This window comes from Charadrius vociferus, unplaced genomic scaffold (assembly GCF_000708025.1).
Source record: "Charadrius vociferus isolate BGI_N301 unplaced genomic scaffold, ASM70802v2 scaffold97, whole genome shotgun sequence".
Classification (NCBI taxonomy): domain Eukaryota; kingdom Metazoa; phylum Chordata; class Aves; order Charadriiformes; family Charadriidae; genus Charadrius; species Charadrius vociferus.
Genome location: NW_009649316.1, coordinates 3,560,139 through 3,584,356, shown reverse-complemented (window position 1 = coordinate 3,584,356; position 24,218 = coordinate 3,560,139). Strand labels below are relative to the sequence as shown.

At 39.1% G+C, this 24,218-nt stretch overlaps 1 protein-coding gene across 1 annotated transcript in view; it reads left to right on the top strand.

Moving 5' to 3' along the window:
• The window catches only part of SUGCT (succinyl-CoA:glutarate-CoA transferase), a gene marked incomplete at its 5' end in the record, with an annotated part of 292,991 nt that overhangs the window by 234,251 nt on the left and 34,522 nt on the right, over positions 1–24,218 (top strand). Inside the window, one exon of the mRNA XM_009889430.1 lies at positions 4,351–4,414. Coding sequence (XP_009887732.1) covers positions 4,351–4,414 — 64 coding nt within the window. The remainder of the gene's footprint in view (positions 1–4,350; positions 4,415–24,218) is intronic.

Here is a 24,218-nt window from a genome sequence, read left to right as displayed (position 1 = left end):
TTGCAAGTCTTTTACACGGAATTTAAAATTGGAAATGGAAAATGAAAATTTACATGGAATTTAAAATTGTTTCTGCAGCCACATTGTATTTTAATATCATAATTATATTTCTTTTGAAGTTAATTTTATTCTCATTTTCTTCCTTATATGTCCTTAGCTTTTAAGTGAGACTCAAAAGAGACTCAAATACTGAAAGAAAAATGACAATATTGAACTGAACATGCCCACTGGTAATATAAATATTAATGTGAAAAAGTAGTGTTGGTTGAATAATTGTTTTGAACAAGGTGAGAATACAAGACATAACTAGAATTAATATTTGATCCTCCTTGTGAAAGCAGATGGCTAAGGGATTTTAACTCTGCCTGCTATAAAAATTTTAACCACTTTTAAACTTGAAGTTATTAACAACGTTAGGGAAAAGAGCAAAATTAATCATTGAAGTTATTATATCTGAATTTCTGTGAGCTTCATTGCAGTTGATGTAAGTATCCTCCATAGGTTTTCTCATGACGAGCTAAGAGAAAATGATGAAACAACTGAGAATATGTATGATGAAATATATTAAATTACCCTTTGCATTGCACAAGTAAAATGTTAAGATCTTTGCTTAAAAGATTCAATGTGGACTTCTTTGCACACAGTATTGGGAAAATAATATTGAAGTAATTTTTTAATCATATTATTTTATTCTCTGAAGACATAGTTATATGGATTGTTCTATTTTCTGTCATTTGAATGAAGTCATGTAATAATCTATGCTGGCTATATAAATTTAAAATATAGTGACTTCTGTTGTTTTTGTCCATCACCAGGCAATATTTTATTTTTTGTAACATGGGCAAATCTGATGCAGTCTGCACATACAATAAATAATCCCAAAGTAAAATTGTAGCAACTAATGATAGATAATTACATATATTCTTCATTGTATCTATAATATCTATATAGTTTTCAAATTCAGTCTGCAAGAAAACACAATTTTGAAAAAAAAAATTATGTAGCAAATGTTGATGCAGGAGTCATTTTAACAGATGGCACAAATCAGAGCAACCCTATCTTCTACTGGCTTCAGTAGAATGCAGAGATTTTTTTGCTGTTTCATGTTGTGTAATTTTTTCTTTCTTCAACTAGGAGAGACTTTTCCTTTACAGTTCTAAGTGTCAGGAGGAAAGACATAAAAGTGTATGAAGAGAAAAAAAAATCCAGCATGAACATGTCACAAGTAACAGCAGGACACTGCTAGTACTATTTTTGAGATAAGATTATGAAGTGGCGACATCAGATTTTCTTTTCATTAACCACTACACAGACAAGCGAAGTTCCTTCTTTAATCTACAAGATGACTGTATTTGGAATAAAACAAAACGGCATGAAAAAGTTATTACTGAAAGACAGAAGACTGTGCCTCTGGTTCCCTTCCTCATCTCCTTATGATCAGTGTAAAATGCCACCCAAACATTAATTTGATTTACACAATCTCAAATGGTAACATAATATAGTAATAGAGGCTTCCTAGCCTGGAAAGTAAGCCATATGGAAAAAAAACAAATATGGATCTACTGATGGCCGTTATCTTTTACACGATACTCTTCATCAGTTCCTTATGCTGAGCTGAGGTGAATACAAAGGGGATAGAGGACTCCACCATATCAGAAGGATTATGACCATTTGAGCGGTACAAGACAGTGGAGAAGTCCTTCAAGTTCTGTCTCTTACTTTCTTCTCAGACTTACCTTGTCCTTCATGATAATGGATGTAAACATTGCAGTCTCCCAAAGGCTAGGATGCAATAATCTTATATGTTTCCTTCATAGTTTCTAGAATCCAAATGAGGTGGAGTCAGTGAAGTTGTTTCTTCAATTTCTTTTCAGGAATCCTAATAGTGGAACACATGAAACAGGAAATTACACAGTTCTTTCAAAAAGTGTTGCTGATGTGGGAAAAAAACCCTTAGTCTGTGGCCAGATTCATTGCTTAGGGGTTGTTTTCTTCAAAAGAAAAGATGGAACTGAGTATACCAATACAGGCTTAATAACTGTATAAAGTCAGAGTTATAAGAGTAATGACAAGTGCACTGTTTTCAAGAAAATAATGTATCTGAGAGGGAAAAGTCAACCCATAGTTATCGTGAAAATGCAAAGGAAGCTTGACTGTGTCTTCAGCAATTCTTTTAAAAGGGAATAGCAGTTGGACTGGTGAACCTCAAAGATACTGCAGGTTTTTCTTAGTTCATTCTGTAAAGTAAAGGGAGATGGATTTTGAGCATAACAAAAGGAAATCTTTTAAAATTAGAATGTCTGCCTTATCAGAATAAGAATTTTGAGGCCTGGAGCACAGGAAGGCATGAATTTTGTGGAGCCCTGAGTAACTGCTAGAGAATCTGTATGTTATTCTTTAACCAAATGGTGCCACTTTAAGGTACAGCCTTTAATTTGCCATCTAAAGAAGTGCTTATGCACCTGAGTATACTGTTGATTTCAAGTTAAAGTAAGTGTGTTTTCTCACATTTAGGTCACAAATAATCACTTGAATGCATAAAAAAAGCCTATGTAAGTAACTTACAGAGAGAGGAGGCCATACTTTCAGTACCGTTTGATTTAAGGGTATAGTTGGAAAGATTCTGAATATGGGTTAAACCAAGCAATTATATTTTCCAATTCTGCCATTTGGAAAAAAATTCTGGGTGTCTTACTTGAGTGTCTACCAAAATTGGCATTAAACTTCCAAAAGAGAATAGAACTAATGATTTGGTACAGCGCCAAACAATTAGACCAGTGAATAGACATTATTCCACCAGCATCTATTATCGGAAATATCTGGATTTCTAAATGTCAGCTAAATAGGCTCACCCCACAAACTATGAGAAAGCTGACCTGACCTTTTGACACCACCTGTTCAGGAATGGGAAATTTTTAAGCATGCTATTCTACACAGATAAAAGGTTCACAAAATCTGACCTGGAAAGAATGGCTAAAGAAATTAGTTTTGTTTAGTCTAGAAAAGAACAGACTGAGGGAGGATGTGATTACAATCTTCCACTACGTAAAAGAATGTAATAAAGATGCTAGTGATTGTTTTTCTGTGTCCAGTTGGGGAAGAGACGAGAATAAAGATGTTTAATACAAAGCTAGGATATTTACATTATGTATTAGGAGAAAATATTCTAACAATAAAAAATAGAGAATATGGTGCAGACTACATAAAAAAAATGTTATCTTGTTAACTGGAAATTTTCAAGAATAATTAGGCCAACACCTGTTATTAATAGTCAAGGTTGCTAGTGTTGTTCATGGTGCAAGGGCAATAGGCAGATGTATTACACGATCATTTAACAGTTTTTGCCCATCTTTCGTTTCTATAGCTGATACATTTGGCAAGGCACTCTATTTCAGATTTGTTGTTACATTGGATATGAAAATATTGGATGTTATGTTGGATTTTTACATTGGATATGAAAATATTAAATAGCCTCTGGTTAACCAGTGTTAATGGGAGGCTTTTTATTTGTGGAGGATACTTCAATAACAAAATAATTTTTTAAGAATTCTCATTATGTGATTAAGATAACAGTGTTAGAAGGATGGCAGAGTAATAGGTAAGGAAATGATAAAGATTACTTATTGGCTTTGGATGCAGAATTCTATTAACAATAGCAGTGAGTTTGCTATTATGAATTTTTTTTTCTCTATTACTTGAGAATTTTGGTATTATACATTGTTTTCTGGTTGAGATTAATAACAAGAAACTGGAAATTGTGATGAATAATCATCCCATACAGATATACATAGAACTGAAGCATGGCCTACCCACTCGAAAGAACAGAAATAACATCAAAATTATAGCATCTTTCCTGAATATTTGTAAGAACTACTAAGACAACATTTCATAGTGTGATCCATCACAAGCTCAACAGCAACTGAGTAACAGTGAATGAAACTGCTAAAGCATAAGTTGTGTATAGGCCTTCTACCCATTTTGCAGATTAAAAGTGAAAGTGGGTGAAAGTTTTAGTTCTCATTCCATGTTGGTACTAGTTGTGTGATTGTGGTTGAAAGCATTACATGCTTGCAGCTCGGTTTCTTATGGTTGATGTTGGATATAAGAGCTTAAAGATATGTTAGTCTTGTAAAGTCTGACTGAAGCATTTATTTAGATGCATAAAATTGAGAGCAGTGTCAAACATCAGGGCTTTAATTTTACCAATTAAACAAATTACTTGAATTGTAGCTCCCTGTACTTTCAGATTTTCTTTGAAAGAACATGATAATATTTATCTCTCTTTTCCTTTTGAGTTTAGGAACTGATTATATTTGTTTTATTACATACATGTTTTGGATTTTTTTCTAGGTGCTGCACAATGGACTTGTGATGGAAATGAATCATCCAACAGCTGGGAGGATAGCTGTTCCAGGTTAGATGTTTAATTCTGTTTTCTAAATGGAGCTTGAAATTAAATGCTACATGACATCCTGAGCAGTTCTGGAACTCAGCTGAGGACATGACACATCTTCACATTTCACTCAGATGAACGAAAGTTTAACCAGGAAGACGTTTGTGCTCATATTCATTCTGGTAGCGGAAAAATGGGTTAAAATGTGTGTCAGAATAGCTTCTGGTTTTCATCGGTCAGTTGTCATAAAACATGAACATGGATTTGATAATATTTGCAAACTCCCACTGCTAGAAATATTACTTCTAAATCATCTACACGAATATGTGAATCTGTTTTTGATTTAGGTCTATTTTGCAAGTTAGACAGGCTTCTTTTAGGGACATTTCTCTTGTAAAAAACAGAAAAAAAAAAAGGAAGAAAGAGGAGGGAAGTTCATACTGAAGGTTTCATCACACTATTTTGTTTAATGAGTTTAGACATGAAGCTCTGCAATGATGAAGTCTTAAATAGCTATTTTGGATTTCCAAAGAATACAGAAGTAATAAACTAGTGTCTCCTCTTTTAAGCTCTAAGCAGCTCAAGACTTGGAGCTGGTGTAGCTTTGCTTCCATTAGAGTTAGTTATGGAATGGGGTTAGGTTCATCTTAGAGCTATTATGAAAACTCTCATTCAGATCCTTGCAGTTGGCTCTGTTTTGACAACTGAGCCTTATCTGATAATCTACTAGCTATTGGGTCAACTTTTTCTGCTTCTCTATGCTTTTCTGTCTCCCAAGCCACATTGAGAATTGTTTCCTCCCTCATTCAAAGCACCATGTCATTTTTATTTTTATAACATCTTCTCCTTACATTGTGATTTTCTGTGCCAAATTCCACCCTCTGACACAGCATCCAGTTGTCATCAATTTCAGTTGACTTGAGCACATGTAGTGGTAAGAAGAATTTGACCCATAAAATTTATCTTAATTTGCACATCCTGGAATCACACTGGGATGCAGAAAGAATTATTTGAAAGAAATCAATCCCATATTAGATCATGTTTTCTGCATGAATAGAGGGGTGTTTTGTGTGTGTGTATGTGTATGCTTCATATTTGCTCTTTATCACAGTTTGCATTCCACGTTTGGTCCCACTAGGCTTGGATGTTTGCTTGATTGTATTCAAAAATGCTTCCCTAAGTTAGATGCACATATCTGGAAATAGTAATCCTTTTGTTTTCGTTTCTATACAGAAAAGTAATCCTGGTTTATTTATCCAAAATGAAAAGACTAATAAGGGCTTCTATTTAATTCTTTTTAAAGAAGTGGGCAGAAAAGCCTTGCAGATGGTAGAGAAAGTGCATAAGGTTTTCATGTTGCATACAATGTATAATCTATCTTAGAGAAAGCAAATACCCCTTAAGGGGATCGGTTAAACTGCAAGAAGAGGAAGGAGATGAAAGGAATGTTCTAATGTCTGTCAGCAGCGATAGAATGTATTGGCAAGAGAGTGAGTTTTTACATAGGTAAGCCATAGTACTTCCCAAATCCTTAGTTATTTTTTATTTTATTAAACCAGTGACACTGCACTAAACTAAAATAAATCATTTTAATCTCTAATGGTTTGCCATTTAGATGGGCTTCTATGAAGAGTTTCTTGTATTGAAGCAGATGGCTGAAATGATTATTGGATATTTGAGCAGGAAAAGGAGAATTCCTTCCTTTCCTGGCATGAAGGATAAGGAGGGGAGAGACAGGGGAGGGAAGGGTGAAGGACACTCATTCAGTGTGAGCAGAATGGACCTATTGATATCACTGGAAAGAAAGCGCATTACTCTGTCCCAAAATTAAAGTGCATAAGTGAGTTTGGCCACTGTTGATGGTAGGTAATGGAAGTACCCTGGAATTGTCTTGGTCAATGATATATCTGAAGAGTAGAGCAGAGAGTGTGTGGAGAAGACCTCTGGTAGATAAACTGTTTCTCAATGACAGTTTAAAATAGCAATAACTTTTTTTTTTTTTCAATGTGATTGCATTTGAATATATTTGGTAGAGAACAACTATACCAAGCCTTCAGTTTCTGGTTCAACGTTGCTTAATAAAGATATTAATGTGAATGTTGAAACTGAACAGACTAAAAATGTCTCTCCTTAAAGGGACTGTGGAGGCTCTGATCCCAAAATAAAAATGGATGACTGTTCTTCTTAACCATATAAGCCAGATTGTAATGTGTCTTTTAGTAATTGAATTGGACATTACACTTGAGGCTCTTGACAGAGGTCAGACGTGTGCTGCCAAGTGAAGTTGTGAGTGCAGTGACATACACTTACTGAGTGAGAGCATGCTGGCAGATTTCAGCTCCGAGCATCACGGCTGGCCTCTGTTGCTAGCACACTGGTTTGGAGTAGCCCTTCTCTGGGCATGTCCCCACTTTGAGAGTGGGCTTGAATCTGTTAATGAATCAACACTTGTAGATCTTGCATCTTGAAATTCTGAGGGATTTTGCCATTGACTTTAGTGTAGGCTACATTTTTAAAGTTGGGCTTGGGATTCATACCCCTCCTTTGCTTAAATATCTTTTGATATGGTTATTGAATTTTGTTCTTTCCACGGCTAGTCAATGCTTCCCCCCTTGCCTTTTCTTATAATTCCCAGCCTGAGATATAATGTGCGCCGATAAGCATATCATAAGGTATTGGTGGATCTGGAGTGGGAAAAGTCAAATCATAAAAAACGTATTTCTATTAATTTTTCATTTCAAAATATGTACTGATGGTAGGAGAGATACAGGCCTTGTATTTTTGATATCTCTTGCTTCAGATATTCATTGAAAAATGTCTTTGTGCATATACAGTGCTGTCACTATTAGCAAGATACCTTAGATCCAAGAACAGATGTGAAAAGGGGCGTTCATCATGGCTGACTAAGAGCGACTGTATAAAAGATTATAAGACCATTTTAAAGAAAAATGTGGTTCTTTGGTAGTTGAGTGATTTCATTAGGATAATGTTTCACATATACCATTCAGTATATTCATGTTGTGAAGTTATTCTGGAGCTGACTTGCTGTATATGCATACTTGACATATCATATATACAGAAGGTGCAATACTGTGAGAGATCCGTGCTTGAGTCCCAAAGGCCTGGCACTGTACTGCACTCATTCCTTGCAGGACTGGTTTGTCTGACTGCAGGGCTATACTGATGAGTGTCTTCTGGGCTCTATATCTGATAGTCAGCTTCATCATGTTTAGTTTGGGGCAGGGCTCTGAAGATGATCAGGAGCTGGAGGACCTCAGCTGGAGAGGCTGAGGAACAAGGGCTGGTTGGAAAAGGCAGCCTCAGGGGGCCCTGGCAGCAGCCCCCCAGCATCTATAGGGAAGTTATCAACATGAAGACCCAGGCTCTTCACAGCAGTGCATGGTGGGAGGATGAGAGACAAGAGAGATTCAGACTAGATGTTGGGAAAGTCTTTTTCATCATGACAACAGCCAGGCAGCAGAGAAGGTTGCCAAGAGAGGTTGTGTAGGCCCTATTCTTGGAGGTTTTCAAGAAACAACTCAATAAAACAGTAAGCTACCTGGTCTGACCTCAGACTTGAATCTGGTTTGAGCAAGAGCTTGGACTCAAGACCTACTGAGGTCCTTTCCAGCTTGGACTATGTTCTTATTCTGTGATTAACCTCAGTATCTTCTCACTCAGCTCTGTTGTGCTTAGCCTTTTCCATAGAGATCTGAAGGAGAAATGGCATAGTTTTAAGAAAATGGGAAATGTAGAGCACAGAAAGTACTTTTGAGGGCAAAAAGATGATAGGGGAGAGATGTTTTATAGAGTGCCAGATTGCAGATGGTGCTGGATGGCACAGAGACAACGCAGTTAAGTGAAGGGACAAAATTTCAAGAAGCTTTAGTCTCTGGGTTAGTCTTGAACTACTCTGCCAAAGAGCTATGGGCTTTTCTGAAGGACAGTAGCATGTGGGTTTCTGGGAGCCACTGAGTAATTTATTCTGAGTTGCAATGTGGAGCATAATGGATACCAAGCCATACTGATTACGTAGAAAAAGCTAGTGAATGCAATGCAATCTTGCCCAAACCTTTTCCATTATCATCTATTTTATATGGTTAGGAAACTCAATAATATTCCTAACTTCTGCATTATGTCGTGTCTAATGTTGACTTTAAAAGCTGCCAGTTGTTTTTTGTAGTCAAAAGAGTGTTTGTAATATGATTTTTTTTTTTTTAAGGAAAAAACACAATGCATTCAGCTGTCCCTAAAAAAATAACCTTTGTAGAATTTATTAACTAGCAGGAACCTCTGTGAAATAAACCTCATTTCTGACCCCTTCTAAGCCTTAGCGAATTGGGAATTTGGATATAAGCCTACTCTTTGGAATCATCTCTCATCAAACAGGAAACAATATAACTGTAGAAATTGTGTAAAACACCTCTTCCAGACAAAACAACTATTCTTAGTTTTGATAATGTTTATACTGTGTGTTCTCCTCATCCCCATTTCCTGAGTTGATAAACACTATTTCTGTCCTTTGGCCCATGATCTACATCAAGGATGTCTTTATTGCTCAGAAAGGCCAATTTCATACCTGGCTTCGTGATTTCCTTCTGTGCTCCTGAGATAACGTGTTCAGGGGACTGCTCCAAGCTCAGCTAGGAAAGGCAGTACAGGATTCCTCCTTGGCATAGATTTCTTGGACTGAATTCAGGCAATCTATGTTAATTAATCAACCCACTCAGGAGAAATGTCCCTTTTTCCGGTCTTCTCCTGTCACTGTGCATTACAAATATTCTACTGAAACAGGAAAGACATTTTTTTTCAGAGATAGGCTTTTCCTGTTGTATGATTCATTAAATGGTGTTGAGGTTCCATGGAGACTAATTGTGATCAATCTCTTAGAAGAATGCTTTTAAGGAACAAGATGAAGAGACAAGAAATCTAATAGGACTTCCTTACTGTGCCGCAGATTTCTTCCTTAACCTTGGACAAATCACTGTCTGTGTCTCATCTTACTAATCATTTGCAGTTTTTCAGATCCTAATTAATAGTTGAAAAATACTTTGATTTCTCAGGGAAGGAAGTTCTTGGGAAAACTCTATGTATTATTTTAATTATGTATTCCCATTTATTATGTATGTATGTATTCATACTTATTTTCTCTATGTATGGGGAAGACCAGTTATAGTGGAAATAACAGTGGGGTATCTACGTGTTTGATCAGTGCGTTTCAGTACAGGGAGCAGATATGGTTGTTAGTGATACATACTGTCTTTTTTTGACCATTTAATATAAGTGTAGTGGGGGAAGCTTCAGTAGGACTAGATATATGGCAGAGAAAAGTGACTTTTGCATGGGGGGAGTTTGCAGGAAATTAAGGAAGTCTGTGCTCCAATCCATCGTTTCCTGCAGCCAGGAGATCCCACAATATAGGAACAACAACAACAACATAAAAAATCCCAACAATTTTTTTTTTTTTTTGCAAGAACCTCTGCTTGAACTTCTGATCCTGTCTGCTTCTCATCAGGCAGTTTTTTCATATGCGCGTGTGTGCGTGCGTGCATGTGCATAAGTGATGTTGATTGAAAAATTTTAATTTCACTTCACTATTTATGGTACATTGGAGACAAACAGCTTCACCGGCATTACTGTTACCTCATTCGCCTTTTTTAGTCATCAGGGCTGACTGTTTATGTCTTTTACATTCACAGAGCTGATTTCAATTTTGAGGAATTCAGGACCATTACAGGAACTCAGCAGAAATGATGTATGACAGCTCACTTAGCTATCTTCAAAATACTTTAAAAAATCTTAATAAATATATAAACAATATATTCATGCTGATTGCAAAAGCAGAAAAGAGATGGTGAGAATGGCAAGGAATATGTTACAAGCTTCAGGACTACGTAGAAAAGGCTAGTCTATGTTTTTAGTGAATGATACTTTAATTTGCAATCTTTTAAGATTCCTTTTAAAGTAAAACATAAATAACAAACCTTTTCATGCTTTTGCTCCTCTGTTTCCAGAGTATATTTTAATATTTGAAAAATTGCTGTACCTCCTGAAATGGTCTTAGTGCCGCAGTTGGTACTTTTAAAGTTAATGTTTTAAGGAAGAAAACCCAGCTGTCTCTTACCTAGTTCTGGGATTTCAGTTGTTAGGGGAAATTAGGAAATAGTGGAAGTCTCTTCCATCAGTCTCAGAGTACCTGAGTAATGGTATCGACTGGAACCGACAGCGCTGCGTGTTGTGCAGGCAGCGGCTCTCCAGGACTGTTGTTAAGGGTGTCTGAGCTGGACTCTCCTCTCAGCAGACCTGAGATTGTTCTGTCTTTCTTTAAGTTGTGGCAATCAAAGCTGTTTTTCTTGCTTCACGTGTTTCTTTTCAGGACCTAACACTGCCATGTTGGGAGGGGAAATACAAATATTTCAGTGGACAAGTGGGGACAATTTTCCTACTCTGTACATAATAAGTGAAGTAAAATGTGGGTTGAGGTTTTGCTGAGTGTGGATCGGTAATTACACTTCTACTTACTGGAGAATATTTTCTTTGTATTTTCTTCCATGTGTCCTAAGATAGTCTCAGATTTGTTTTAAACTGGACATAATAGTTTCTTATGGAGAGTAAAATAAACAATATCACTTTTCTGTTACACGGGGTGAAAAAAAAGTTGAAGTATTAACTGAATAGCCAAATAAACTAATTAATTTCCCACCAATGGTGACAGTCCTATAATTCAGCTTTGCTTAAAACTATTTTTTTTTTTTTGTTTGGTTCAAATGTGTTTCCCACTTCTTTCTGTGTATGTAACAGTAACTTAGAAAGTACTTTCTTAACCCTCACTCTGTAACAAGCACAGCCAGGTGCTCACGCAGTTCAGGGTGTGTGATTGCAAAGATATATCTGCATGCCTCGGGTGCGTTGTAAAACAGCCAAATTACTTCAACACCCATAAATTGTAAGTATATCTTTATGATCTTTAATAATTATTGGATAAGAAAAGGAATCTACTGTCAGCTAAAAAAGTTTGGTTTCATTAAATGTAAAAATATGTTTTAAACATTTAGACAATTTTACTTAATCCCTAGGATACTGAATATACTAATCCTCATTTGTGTTTCCACCATGTCATTTTGACCCAAGCTCTGCCTCCCCGTGAATGGAAAGAATGATTGGACTTAAACTGTTTTCTGTGAACTTAGATGGAACAATTTTATGGTCAGCAGTGGCCATTAGATCCTGTAGTTTGCCTTCTTATGGCATTGGCCATAGAGTTTCATTGATTTACTCCTTTCATGTGCATGTCTACAGTTTGCTTTATTCAGAAGCCCTCAAGAGATGGAAAATTCATCAAATATCTGCCTCTTTTTTTTTTAAATGCCCATCCAGGCTTATTGTTAAAAAGCCCATGCCGTGATTCTAATTCAATGATAACTAGTTTTATAGAGCAACAATATTTTTTTCATGTCTTTCGTGAGCTTTAACTACTTTTGTTTTCTCCCCGTGAAAGTACTTACATGACAGAAGTCACATCTAAATGACTTTTTGACAAACTATGACAAATTTGCCCAGGTCTTTTCAGGTCCGTTGTGTAAGCAAAGTGCAGCAGCTTTGTAACTCTGTCTTTTCTATTGCAGTCTGCGTACTACATATTTACAGACCTGACTCTGGGCAAGTCCCTTAGCCCATGAAATTACATTTCTCACTTCTTCATCCAAAAAATTGAGATAATAGAACTCACAAGTAACTACAGAGCATAAATATGCTAATTTCCCCCCCAATTATAATAATGACAATATGCGAAATTTGATACTATAGGATTGGGTAGAAATAAGGGGCAAAATAAGACTTATACAGTTAACTTTACTGTTCAGTTGATTAAGTGCCTACTACCAGTATATAACATGTACCTGTTGTAGATTAGTAAATTTGCATATAATTAACTTTTTTATCTGCAACTCTTGAAGTAGGGCATATTTAAGTTCTCTTACTCACTGCGAACTTGCAATTATTTTTACTTCTCTTCCTTGTACTTCCCACAGCTCTTTCTAGTAACATTCTGCCCAGAAATTAATCCCATGTTGCATCAAAATCTCTTTTAAAAAGACCAGCATCGCCTAATTTATAGATATGAGGTGTCTGCCCATGCATTGAAAATTACATTGATCTATTTAGCTGTCATGCTGCATTTCAAGCTCGTGTCTAATTTGCTTGCCAATTTAATCCTGAAGACTCTGTCAGCATGACTATTTCCAGATATATACTTCCATTTAAGTGCCTGCATTTCAGGTTATTTTTCTTCAGGTATGTTTTTTTTTCCTAACATGAATAGGAAAGAGAGCAATGGTTTTGATGTTTCTTATCTCTCTATATCCCTTTAGGTGATCAGTGAAGACACAATTTGATTGGGTAAATTTGAATCCAGCAACCTCTTCACCTATTCTAAAACTTGTGCCTGCAATTAGCATTGATACTTTCACCAGCAGATCTTCCTTGCATAAAAGCCCTGCTTCAGCACCGTGATTTGGACCTGAGTCTTGAATATTCCAAATGAGGCCTTAATAATTTGGGCTATCAAAACCAAAGCATTGCTGCCACCTCTTTTGCTCCCTGCCATTTTGCTAACTATTCTGGGGCTCTTTTGGGATTCTAGGAGGGTGGGAAATTCCCAAGAGTTTTTCCAAATGTTTTATGACTACATGTGAATTTTTTTCCCAGATTTTTATTTAGCTGATATTATTCACCAAATTTGATCCAAACTTGCAAATATTGTTTTGTTAAACATAAACTTTTTTTTTTTTTTCTCAAAGAAAACTAACTTGTCCATCCAATCACTGTGTGCAAAAGCTTTAAACCTAGACAGAACAGATGTGAACTAGCTTAATCCAAGGTCTATGGAAAACATTAGGCATTGGGTGACCTGATTAGAAAAATCTTCCTGACACAGAGTCTGTTAAGGTATGGAAAAGAGTCCCCTAAGAAGATATAGAATCCCTGTTTCTTTGGCTGTCTGAAACTAGACTGAACATAGCAATAAAACCAGTTTACCCATATAAAAAGCAGATAATTGTTCTATTAAAAGGGATTGATAACTTCATGAATTTTAAAATTTGGTGTCTGTTCATTGCTTTAAATTAAAGTTCTTTAGACATTGTGCCTGTGGCAGCCCAATAAAAAATATATATTGATTTGAGTGTAAGTAAAGTGTTCCTCATGGGTTTTGAAGTGGATGCAGAGATGAGATGAGGCAGTGGCTTGCAGATTAGAACAAGCTTTTTAATATTCTTTGCAAGCTGTTTTTAGAAACATCACAGGGACCATAAAATCAGGGACATTTGTGAAGAGAAGCAGTACAATTTACAAACATGTGGGGCAACCAAAATTTCAAAGCTGATCATGCACAAATACCCAATTCCAGTTGTCCAACTTGCACATACTGAAAGCACAACTGCATGCACACATCTGCTACTCTCGGCTCATGAACACAGACACACTTATACAAGCCTGTATAAACTCATAGCAATTTCATAGTATTCTCAAGAAATTACAAGATTAGAATTTATACATTAGGCTGCATTGCTTTGACTGTGAGATTACTCCTATACGAGTAAATTACTGTCCTGTAATTTGCTGAGTTACATTTGGGAATTGCTTTCTCTTTCTCAAAGAACTGGGTAGTACAATTTTCCACTGGAGTTGAGCTAGTGATTTTTCTTTTGAGCCAGATTAAGTTCTGGTGATGCCATGCAGCAATTTCTTCCTAGCTTTACTGTCCATGCAGTATGTTTTTTCAGTGTCACCTAGTTTTAACGATTTTGGATTACTGAAATGGTCAGTGAACTTCTCTCCCTGGAAAACACACCTTTTAAAAATGGAAAAAATTTATATGATGGGGGAATGCCTCAAATACAAGTTTCATATAGGAAGTATTGATAGCTTTCAGGACTCATTCCTCAGCTGGAACCTAACTGTCATCTGGGCTCCCAGCACAATCTTGTGTCTTCTTCTCAGCTGCCTGAATCTTAAGTGGTTGAGAAGCTAAAGTGAAAGAGCCGGGCAGCACCGCCCTGGAAAGATCAGTGGTATTGGTGCTGTGCCAAGGATCAGAAGGAGTTGTGCCGATCGCAGAGAAACTAAAATAGGACCTAGAGCATGCAAGATTATGCTGCTGGAGAACAGGAGTCATTGTTTGGGATCAAAGCTCACCTTAGGCAGGTGTGAAAACTAACAGCTTTGACCAAGAAAATGGTGGTACACAGCAAATGGCATAGTGTCAGGGCAGAGAAGAGAAAGCTTGCACTGAAGAACCACGCTGAGGAGAAGACATGGGGAATGAGTTGATGAAGGAGGTGATAGGAAAAGACCACAATGAACTGTGGCCTTGCAAGCACCAGCTGGTGCAGATAATTCCCCTCCTTAAATGGATCCTTGCTAGTTGATGTCAATGGTTAGTCAAACCAGTATTCTGAATTTCAGCAGCTCTGTAGTACTTACTATGTTTCAGTTCTGGTTAAGGCTCAGTGAAAACTTTGGAATAAGAGGTCAAATTGAATCCATGTCTGAGAGAAAGTAATGATTAGATACTCTTTTGGTTTCCTGTGTGGTTTGTCTCTTGGGATATAATTTTTTGTGGGACCACTAAGAATACTTTGTTTAGAAAAACAAAAAAACTTTGGAAAGATGATCACTTTCTAGGCAGTTCTATCAGATATTTCATTAATGACATGCTGAGTTATATAATTGATCATGTGAATGCACCACTTACTAATTTGTATCTGCAAGCCAGGTGAATAAATGAAGAGATGAAGAATGTACAGTTCAGTTGTTTCCTTTGACTATGCCTGCATTTTAAAATCTGGCCTTCACCTTCTGATGGGGAACACTTTAGGGATCAGTGAATTTGGCAAAGGAGGCTGTTTTGGCAAACAGTCTAGTTTTCACATTTATTCATTCTTAGGGGAATAGAGAAGAAATAGATGGGACACAGATCTTTGTGTTGCTAATATTTACCTTTGCTACCTTCCTAGATCTCTAGAATAAGGACTAGTGTTGTAATTCCTGAAAGGGAATTTTTGCTTCCTGACTACTCACAAATCAATGTCCTCACTGTATGATTTAATAGTGGTTTTATCTCAAAACTGAATGCACAGTTTAATAACCTACCCATCTACCCCTCATTTTTGCTTGGATTTCCTGAGCAAAAACCATCAGAAAACGTTGACGTTCTTTTGCTCCTCATAGGCTCAGGTACCTCTAGCTCTAGCTTTCGCCAGCTCTAAAAGAGTGTTGTGAGAATACATGGGTAAAGTATAACTTTGGTATAGCCGCATGGCAATGTTAGATTGGAAGATACCATTTTAACCCATCCTTCAAGTACTTCTGTAATACTCACACTATAGTGGGGGGAAAACAAGAGAAATTGGAGAAGTAGCTCAGAATTTAACAGAAAACCCTTGCTGTCTTCCTTTGAAGCCATTCACCTTCTAAGAGTCATTATTGTGACGTATTTTAAATCTTTCAAAATGTTGGCTCGTGTGGAGATACCATGGATCCTTCCTTCCAGTTGGTTTTAAGAAAGCAAGCAATACCATGTGTACTACTTTAATATGACTTTTAGATTCTCACTGCTAGATGGTTCATCACGCAGAGCAGTGAGCAGCATCACCCACCACCAACCTCCATGTGACAATCTGTTAACATTTCCATGAATTTGCATTTGCTTTCAAGATTTTTCTGTCAGATAACCTCAAGTCTCTGTTGTTTTTTGATTTTGGTGCTTTGGTTTTTTTTTTTTTGCCTTTTTTTTTTTTTAATGGGGGAAGTTTACAGCCAGTTGCTATATTGTGAGGCATAGTGTATACTTCTATTTTTCAGGTATTTTCAGAGATTGGTATACTTTTCCCCAGGTGTACCCAGACATGAATCAAAATGCTTCTTTGAATGTATTTTGAAACTATAAGTTTAAGTCTTATCTGACTCTTGGAAACCAATATTACACTGGGCACCAGTTCCAATAAAATACAATAATATATTATACTTCTAGGACATAATTATATATTACACCTGCATATCACATATGAATGTATACTATATACTGTTCTAGAACACAACAGTCTTGATACCCGTGGAGGATATTTGGTGTTAAACTGTAGTGAGACAAGAATTAGGTAGTTTTGGTGCTATGATTTATAAGCAAAGGTGATTCAGAAAATTCAAAAATCTGAATATTTTGTGTTTAAAATATTAACTTTTTTTTTACTAAGTGTTGTATAAAGGAAATTATTGTAAGTGAAAAGAAAGCTAAGCCCTGAGATGATATTGCATTTTTATCTGCTCATCTTTGAGCAGTATTTATGTGTAATTATAACTATCTGTGATATCAAAGACAAGAAAAAAATCGTTATTTCTTTATAAACAAGATTTCAAATATTGGGTACATTGAGAGAATTTACATACTCTGATGATTCATGGCGATTACATTGTTGAAGATAAATGCCTTAGAAAGTTGTGCATAATTTTTGAACTCAAGATGAATGAATTAAACAAATGTTGTCTTATTTATAGTGAAGCATGTCCTCAGTAAAAGTGCTGTGCTCTGTTTTGAAGACTTGAGTTCTGTTTTCAGGAGCTTTGTCATATAATTTTCCTAAATGCACTGTAATTAATGAGAAGTAATGATCAGTAATCAACTTAAATGTACGATAAAATATGGAACCTAATATATGCAAGACAAAATTTAAGCATTCCAATTCATGGTACACTTTGTAGTATATTGGCTGATAATTACACAGAGATATTAAAAGGATCCATTTGTAGAGGCTCTTTAAAAAGTCAAGAGGTAAGATTGAAAACTCAGTCATAATTTAGGAAATTTCTGTCTTCTAGTGCTTAATGTCTCTACCTGAAGAGTATTTAGTAGTTTAAAATTTACTTATATATTTCAGTAGTGTAACCATTACCACCTCCTATCTTGTAAAAAGGAATAAATCCTGCTCCCAATGACCAGGCCATTTGAACCACCACTTTGGGGAGGAAGGACTGCATATTGGTTTGCTCATCATACTGGGATAATAGCTGATTTTCACTTCATTGCTGCTTTTAGCTACTTAACTAGCAATACCTATGGGGCAAAGACACCAATCCAGGCAGGAATGCAATTATACTTAATTCAGGAGTTATTTCTGAGTGCAGATGTAATTGGTGTACAACTCACACAGTCTTTGAAAGACGTAGGACCTCTGATTATAAGTTGGCTTCTTCCACCGGTCTCGTATTTCCAGTCTTGCCTAAATACTGCAACAGTGAAACATAATGGCTGAGGCATGCTGGCAGAGAAAGCAATTTTGTCCTGAACTTTAAGATATAATGGATATAAAGTTCAATTACCAGTGGTGTTCTCCCACTGGTAACGTTCAGCCTATCATAAAAACCAAGGTGATTGAATGGATTCACATCTATGTAGCTGTAAGAGAGCTATGTGATAGGAAAAAGGGAAAATTATTAAGACAACGTACATTCACAAGAGTACTTAACACTCTTATGTGACCACTCACCATACAGGATATGACATAAAATTGTGTTTTCTAATGCTATTGCATCTATTTGACAAAGATGAGAAAATATATCCAACTAGTTCTTCTTTCCTCTATACTCCTATGTCATAGGCCTGAAAGATGGATTTAAGCCATATATGTTGTGTATTGTGGTTATGTTATCTATGATGCTGAAATTTCTTTCATCTGTGTAAACAAGCAGGTAAGTTTAAATTTATGCTTTTATTTTCATATTTTGTTTTCTAATCTTGTGAATTAGAGCTGATTGCCCCCACCTCCACCTAGGTTTTGTTGGCATGTTTCCCTTCAGTAACTTGTCCAGTTTTGTCCCAGACATCTGTACTGTGGGCACATGCCCTCCATGTATTGTATACTAAAGCAGATCCTGTGCAACAGGACATGCTCGGAGCGCCATATACACTGTCATTTTGGACTAGAAGGAATCAATTAATTTAATGTGAAGGGATATAATCCATACATCTCTGTTGAGAGTTGCTTCCTTTATTATGTAGACTAGCATTGCACTGGGTGAAGAACTGGCTGAATGGCAGGGCTCAAAGGGCTATAGTGAACGGGACTACATCTGGCTCGCGACCGGTCACCAACACTGTTCCTCAGGGCTCAATTCTAGGGCCAATTCTATTCAGTCCTTTAATCAATGATCTGGAGGCAGGAGTTGAAGGCACCCTTAGCAAGTTTGCTGATGATACTAAACTGGGATGTGCTGTTGACTGTCTTGAGGGACAGGAGGCCTTACAGAGGGATCTGAATAGATTGGCGCACTGGGCAATCATCAGTGGCATGAAATTGAACAACAAAAAATGCTGGATTCTGTTCCTGGGATGCAGTAACACTGGCCAGAAGCCTAAACTGGCAGAGGAGTGGCTGGAGAGCAGCCCTGCAACAGGGGTCTGGGGGTGCTGGTTGACAGGAGGCTCAACAAGAGTCAGCAGTGTGCCCTGGCAGCCAAGAGGACAAACCGCATCCTGGGGTGTGCCAAACACAGTGAGATCAGCCGGTCAGAAGAGGTGATTATGCTGCTGTATTTAGCACTGGTGCAGCATCACCTTGAGTATTGTTTGTGGTTCTGGGCCCCTCCATTTATAAAGAATGTTAAGGTACTTGAATGTGTCCTGAGGAGGGCACCAAAGCTGGTGAAGGAGCTGGAAGGCATGTCTTTCAGGCAGTGGGTGAGGGACGACCTCATTGCTCTCTGGAGCTTCCTGAGGAGGGGAAGCGGAGAGGGAGATACTGATCTCTTCTCCCTGATATGAGGTGCCAGGATGTGTAGGAATGGCTCAAAGTTGTGTCCCTCAGGGGAAGTTCAGACTTGACACAGGGAAACATGTCTTTACTGAGAGTGTGATCAAACCTGGGAACAGGCTTCCTGGAGAGGTGGCTGATGCCCCATGCCTGTCAGTGCTTAAGGGACATTTGGACAATGCCCTTAATGGCATGCTTTAACTTTTGATCATCCGTGAAGTGATCAGGCAGTTGGACTAGATGATTGTTGTAGGTCCCTTCAAACTCAGCTTCCCTTCCTCTTCCCCTCCCCCCTGGGGACATGGACCCACGGGAAGAGCAGAGCTCGCTCCCTCTCCAAACTTGCAATGAGCAAGAGAGCCCGAGAGCTCCAGGGCAAGAGCTCCAGGGCACGAGTGGTGCCTTGGAGGAGCAAGAGCAGCCGTCAAGAACGGAGACAAAAGGGCCCAGAGGAACCCTGACAAGGGGCTGTGCTCAATGCTACAGACAAGAAGCAACCCCCGGGGGCCACCCTGGGGGCCTGCCCTGGGAGTCTAGAAAGCTTCCTCCCCCTGGATGCGGGGCACGAAGGCCACCTTCATGGAGCAGGAGCAGCAGGCACCTATCCAAAATGGCCCAAAGGAGCCCTGGCAAGGGGATGTGCTCAATGTTGCAGAGGAAGGCAAAAAAAAACTGGGGACACTTGTTAGCCCACCTAGCAAAGAAGGAAAGAACCCCTTCTTCCCCTCAGCTGCAGGGCACGAGAGGCCATCTTCATGGTGCTTGAGCAGCAGACAGTAACCTAGCCAAAATGGACCAGAGGAATCCTGACAAGTTGTCATGCTCAGTGCAGCAGAGGAAGGCAAAAAACCCCTGGGGACCAGTGCCAATCTGCTCTGGGGGAAAATTCCTTCCTGGCCCCAGTGCTGGTGAATGGCTATTCCCTAAGCATGTGAGCAAGACCTGACCTTGTCCCACAGGCTGGTGCCACCTCCTAGGAGAAGCCCAAGCCCTATTCTCCCTCAACGTGGAGTTATCTCAGGGGCTTCCGAGAGTAGCCATGAGGCCCTGGCCTGATTTACCTTTGAGGCAAGAATCCTTCCCACGCCTGGCAGGACACCAGTGGGTGCTCCAAAGCACTGGGACCCCTGGCAACATCTCTGCATCCCATTTCTTATGGCTGCTGCCCTGGCTCCATGGGGGATGAGGATGGTGAGCTCTGCAGCGCTCCTCAAGAAGGCATTCCCTTGGTCTGCTATCCAGCTGAAAAGGGCTGATATCCTCAGGCACCTTCAGGAGTTGGTGGTTCTTTTCATGTCCTGAGGGGCTTGCGTCTGTTCCATGTAGGCCAAAGCAGGATTTCCATCCATCAGATGGGCTTTGAAGGGGTCCCCACCAAATGCTGGCCTTGCAGCAGAGATCCTCCAGCAGCCTCGTTCAGCCTCCGGTCTTCCTCCCTCAGCCCCTGACATCTAATTCTACTGGTTCCTCAAGGATTTCCTCTTGCATGTCTTCGGGCTGCCCCCAGGCCAGCTATTGCAGTGGGACATGGGAGGGTGCTCCCTTTTATCCTGCCCTGGGCCATTGCGACTGCTGCATTGCTGGGTGGTGGCACTGTGACATGGGGGTGACAGGACTCCCCATAAGCGCTGCCCCTCCGCCCAGCATCCTTCGGAGGAAGGGCTTTGGGGTACTGGCCCCAAGGCAGTCCTTGTGCCCAGGTGTCCCAGGGGGCTTTCCCCATCCTTAGTGGCCATGCACTGGACACAGCTGCTGCGCATCCCTGATACATCCTCTGCCACTTGGGTCTCTAGGAAAACCTTGTGCTGTTATTCTTCTCTCAGGCCATGGCAGAAACCAATCCTGCAGCCCAGAGACCATCTCTATCAGCCGTCCCCTCTCTGCACCAGAGCTAATGTCCGTGAGGCCTTGCAGCAAGAACCAGGGACACAAAGCCTTTTCCGGGGGATAACAGGGGATGCTTTTGACAGCTGTAGCCTGGAGGAATGCCAAAGTGTAACCAGAGTCATAGGTTTGGATGGACGATGCCAACAGACCAGCATGGAAATAAGACAGACTTTGAAAAATAAGTGAGCAGAGTTTACACTGGTGTGGTGAAAAAGTTGGTCATTTTCAGACCTAGAACAGCCAGGCAAAGGATGACTTTTCTAAACGCTAAAAATAGCCCATTATTGGTGCTATCTCCGTCACATGCCCTTGTCCGATTGAAACCAAGGTGCGCAGCTCCTTTGATAAACATACCCATTGGCCATATTTATACGGGATACAAAACGTGCTTCAGCCACAGGGTAAAGCTTTCAGAGCTCATTTGTGACTTAAACCTTTCCAAGAGTTACTTGCCTGCCTCACTTGGTGGGAAGATGTTCAGATCTTATCTAAAACGCTGGAAAATCTCCTTTTCCTTTAGGATTTGCTATTTGGAGTACTGAAAGAGTAAGGAAGGTACTATTCTTGTCATTTTGTGCGTTGGTGCCAAAATTGTTATGTACATTCAGACTATGTAAATAAGAGCATTTATACAATACACATTAATTTGGTTGTGGTGATGCCAGAGGTGAAAGAAAGGGGTTTGGTTCCCTCTGCATGAACTCTGCAGAGACATAAAGAACATGCATGATTTCCACACCATTCCTTACTAAGGCACCAAGGGACCTTTGCTACTACCCTGTTTATTGTGAGGTTGTCTTCTTCTTGGAAAGAAATCCAGAATTGTTTTGTGTTCTTCACCATATTTTTCCTCGCACTTCAGTAGCTCTTTTCCTCGGGTTTGTGTCATCCTTGATGACAGCCCTCTCAGCCTTTGTCTTACTCCTTCCAGTTGTCATCTTCTTCTATAAGCTCTCTATGCCCCTAATCAACTGCTTAGTCTTTATATGCCTTCATCCCAGATGAAATTTGTCTTTCTTGAACCTGAGGAATGCAAAATGTCCGTAGCAGTACAGGTGAGTTCTCACTAGGGCTTTGCACAATGCCTGCCTTCCTTGCCTGACACACAAGAAAGCATTTTCCTGTATCACATTCATGGCTCATAGTCATTCTGTGATCTCCTCATGCCTCTAGGAATGTTTGCTTACCCCAATGTTTCTGAACTGGAGCAGAAACCCGTGGTGCTCCACCTGACATTGTGTTATGTATTTCTACTGTGCAGTTCTTCACACAAGGTTTATTGATGTAGGGAATACCTCTTCTGTCAGAGCTTCAGTTGGTAGGAAGGATGGGGGCCATAGAACTATACTGTGAGATACAGCTTTTTCTGCCTCATGACTGCCATGAAATCCAGAATACGATGTGGACAAGGAAACCTACATTGCTTGAACAATGCTTTTCTGCAATCTAAATTCAAAAGACCTGACCATGAACTTCACTGTTTCATACATTTGATGGCAGCAAAGCATGAGAGGTGGAGCCTGAGAGGTGTGTTAAAGGGGGCTTTCGGCCCTCAGTAGCCTGCTGGAGTCCAGCTCCATGCAGTCATGGCCAGCGGATCCAGCCCTCCACCAGCCAGCTGACGTGGTCAGGCAGTTGGTAGATCGTTGTAGGTCCACTCCAATTCAACTATTCTGTTCTGTTCTGTTCTATTATAATTTTAAAACATCTTCATTTACATCATCGTTATATCTTCTGCCTCCCTGTGTGTCTACCCAGCTCCCTTCAAACTTATTTACTAGTAAGAAAGACCTTTTTCTTTCATTAGTTTAATTCTGTCTTTCCATTCTAGCATTAGTATCACGGTTATATTCCTTGGGCCATGTGAGATGGGCACCTGACAGCAAAACAGCCTTTGTGAAATCTCTGTTGTATATTGGTTCTCTGATGTACACTGGTAATGGATCCCTGAACTATGAAAACATCCAGTCCAGGCTGGTTCGTAGAGACAAAATGCACTATTCTTTCCCCTACAGTCATAATGTGTCTAAGACCAGCAGAGGTTAAGAAATTGGGTTTGTTTGGCAGATGTTTCTTGTTATTCTGCCAATTAAGTCAACAATAGGTATTCATAATCCTAGGGAGGCTTGGAGGTCATAGAAATTACAGGGCAAGCAGAATAGCTCATGCACAAATATCTGAAAAAGAAAGCAATCTTTGGGGGATTTTTTCCCCCTCCTTTTATTCTGCTTGTCCTAGGGGCTGTCACCAATCAGTAACATTGTGCATTGGCTTCACCCCTTGGTTCTGGCTGCAGTGTTCAAGGTCCTGAACGGCACAAACTTTGTCTTATTGTTACATGAGATGAGATGTTCTTCAGTTTGTCTTACACTCAGCTTTCAGTGCTTTGTATAAGTATTAAAATTTTTTTCTCAGCAACTAGCTTAAAATAAGTGGTTGGGATACTTGCATTCTTAAAAGAGAATGGGCAACCTCTGTGCAACAAAACCAGCAGTTGCTGTGAGGTGGCACGTGGTGTAATGCAGTCTTCTGTTACCTTACCAGTATAGAGAAATTTGTTATATTCTTGCTTTCTGGCCTTCTCAAGTATATCCTTGCTCAGCAAGACATGGAGCTGGCAGAGAGAAGCACCGATCTTAAGAGGAAAAAGAGATTTGGAGAAATCATCAAAGAGCTAGTTTGTGTGCTTGTCGCTGGGATGTTAATGGCAATGGAAGGATCTCTCCAGGTAATTCTCTCAAGAGAGTACCGCCCAACTTTACAAATGTGGGGCACTCTCATTTTATTACCCCTTATGCAGTAGAGAGCAGTATGATACAACAGTCAGTTAGGTGAGACTGAAAGCAAGAACATAGTATTACTGAAAGACAAATGAAGCAAGAGCTTTAAAGAGAGAAAACAAGTAGCTGTGAGGCAATGAACAGCCATGAGACAGTAACTTCACCAAGAAAGCTGAATTTCCATTAAAAAAATCCTTACTCAAGCATAGCAGTACTAATATATACTGAATAAAGCATTGACTGGGGAAAGGAAAGACGAGAAAAGTATGATAAAACGTTTCTGCTATCACTTCTGGTGAAAAAGAGAAGTGAATGAGACATTGTTGGTACTAATTATACCTAAAACACTGTAGC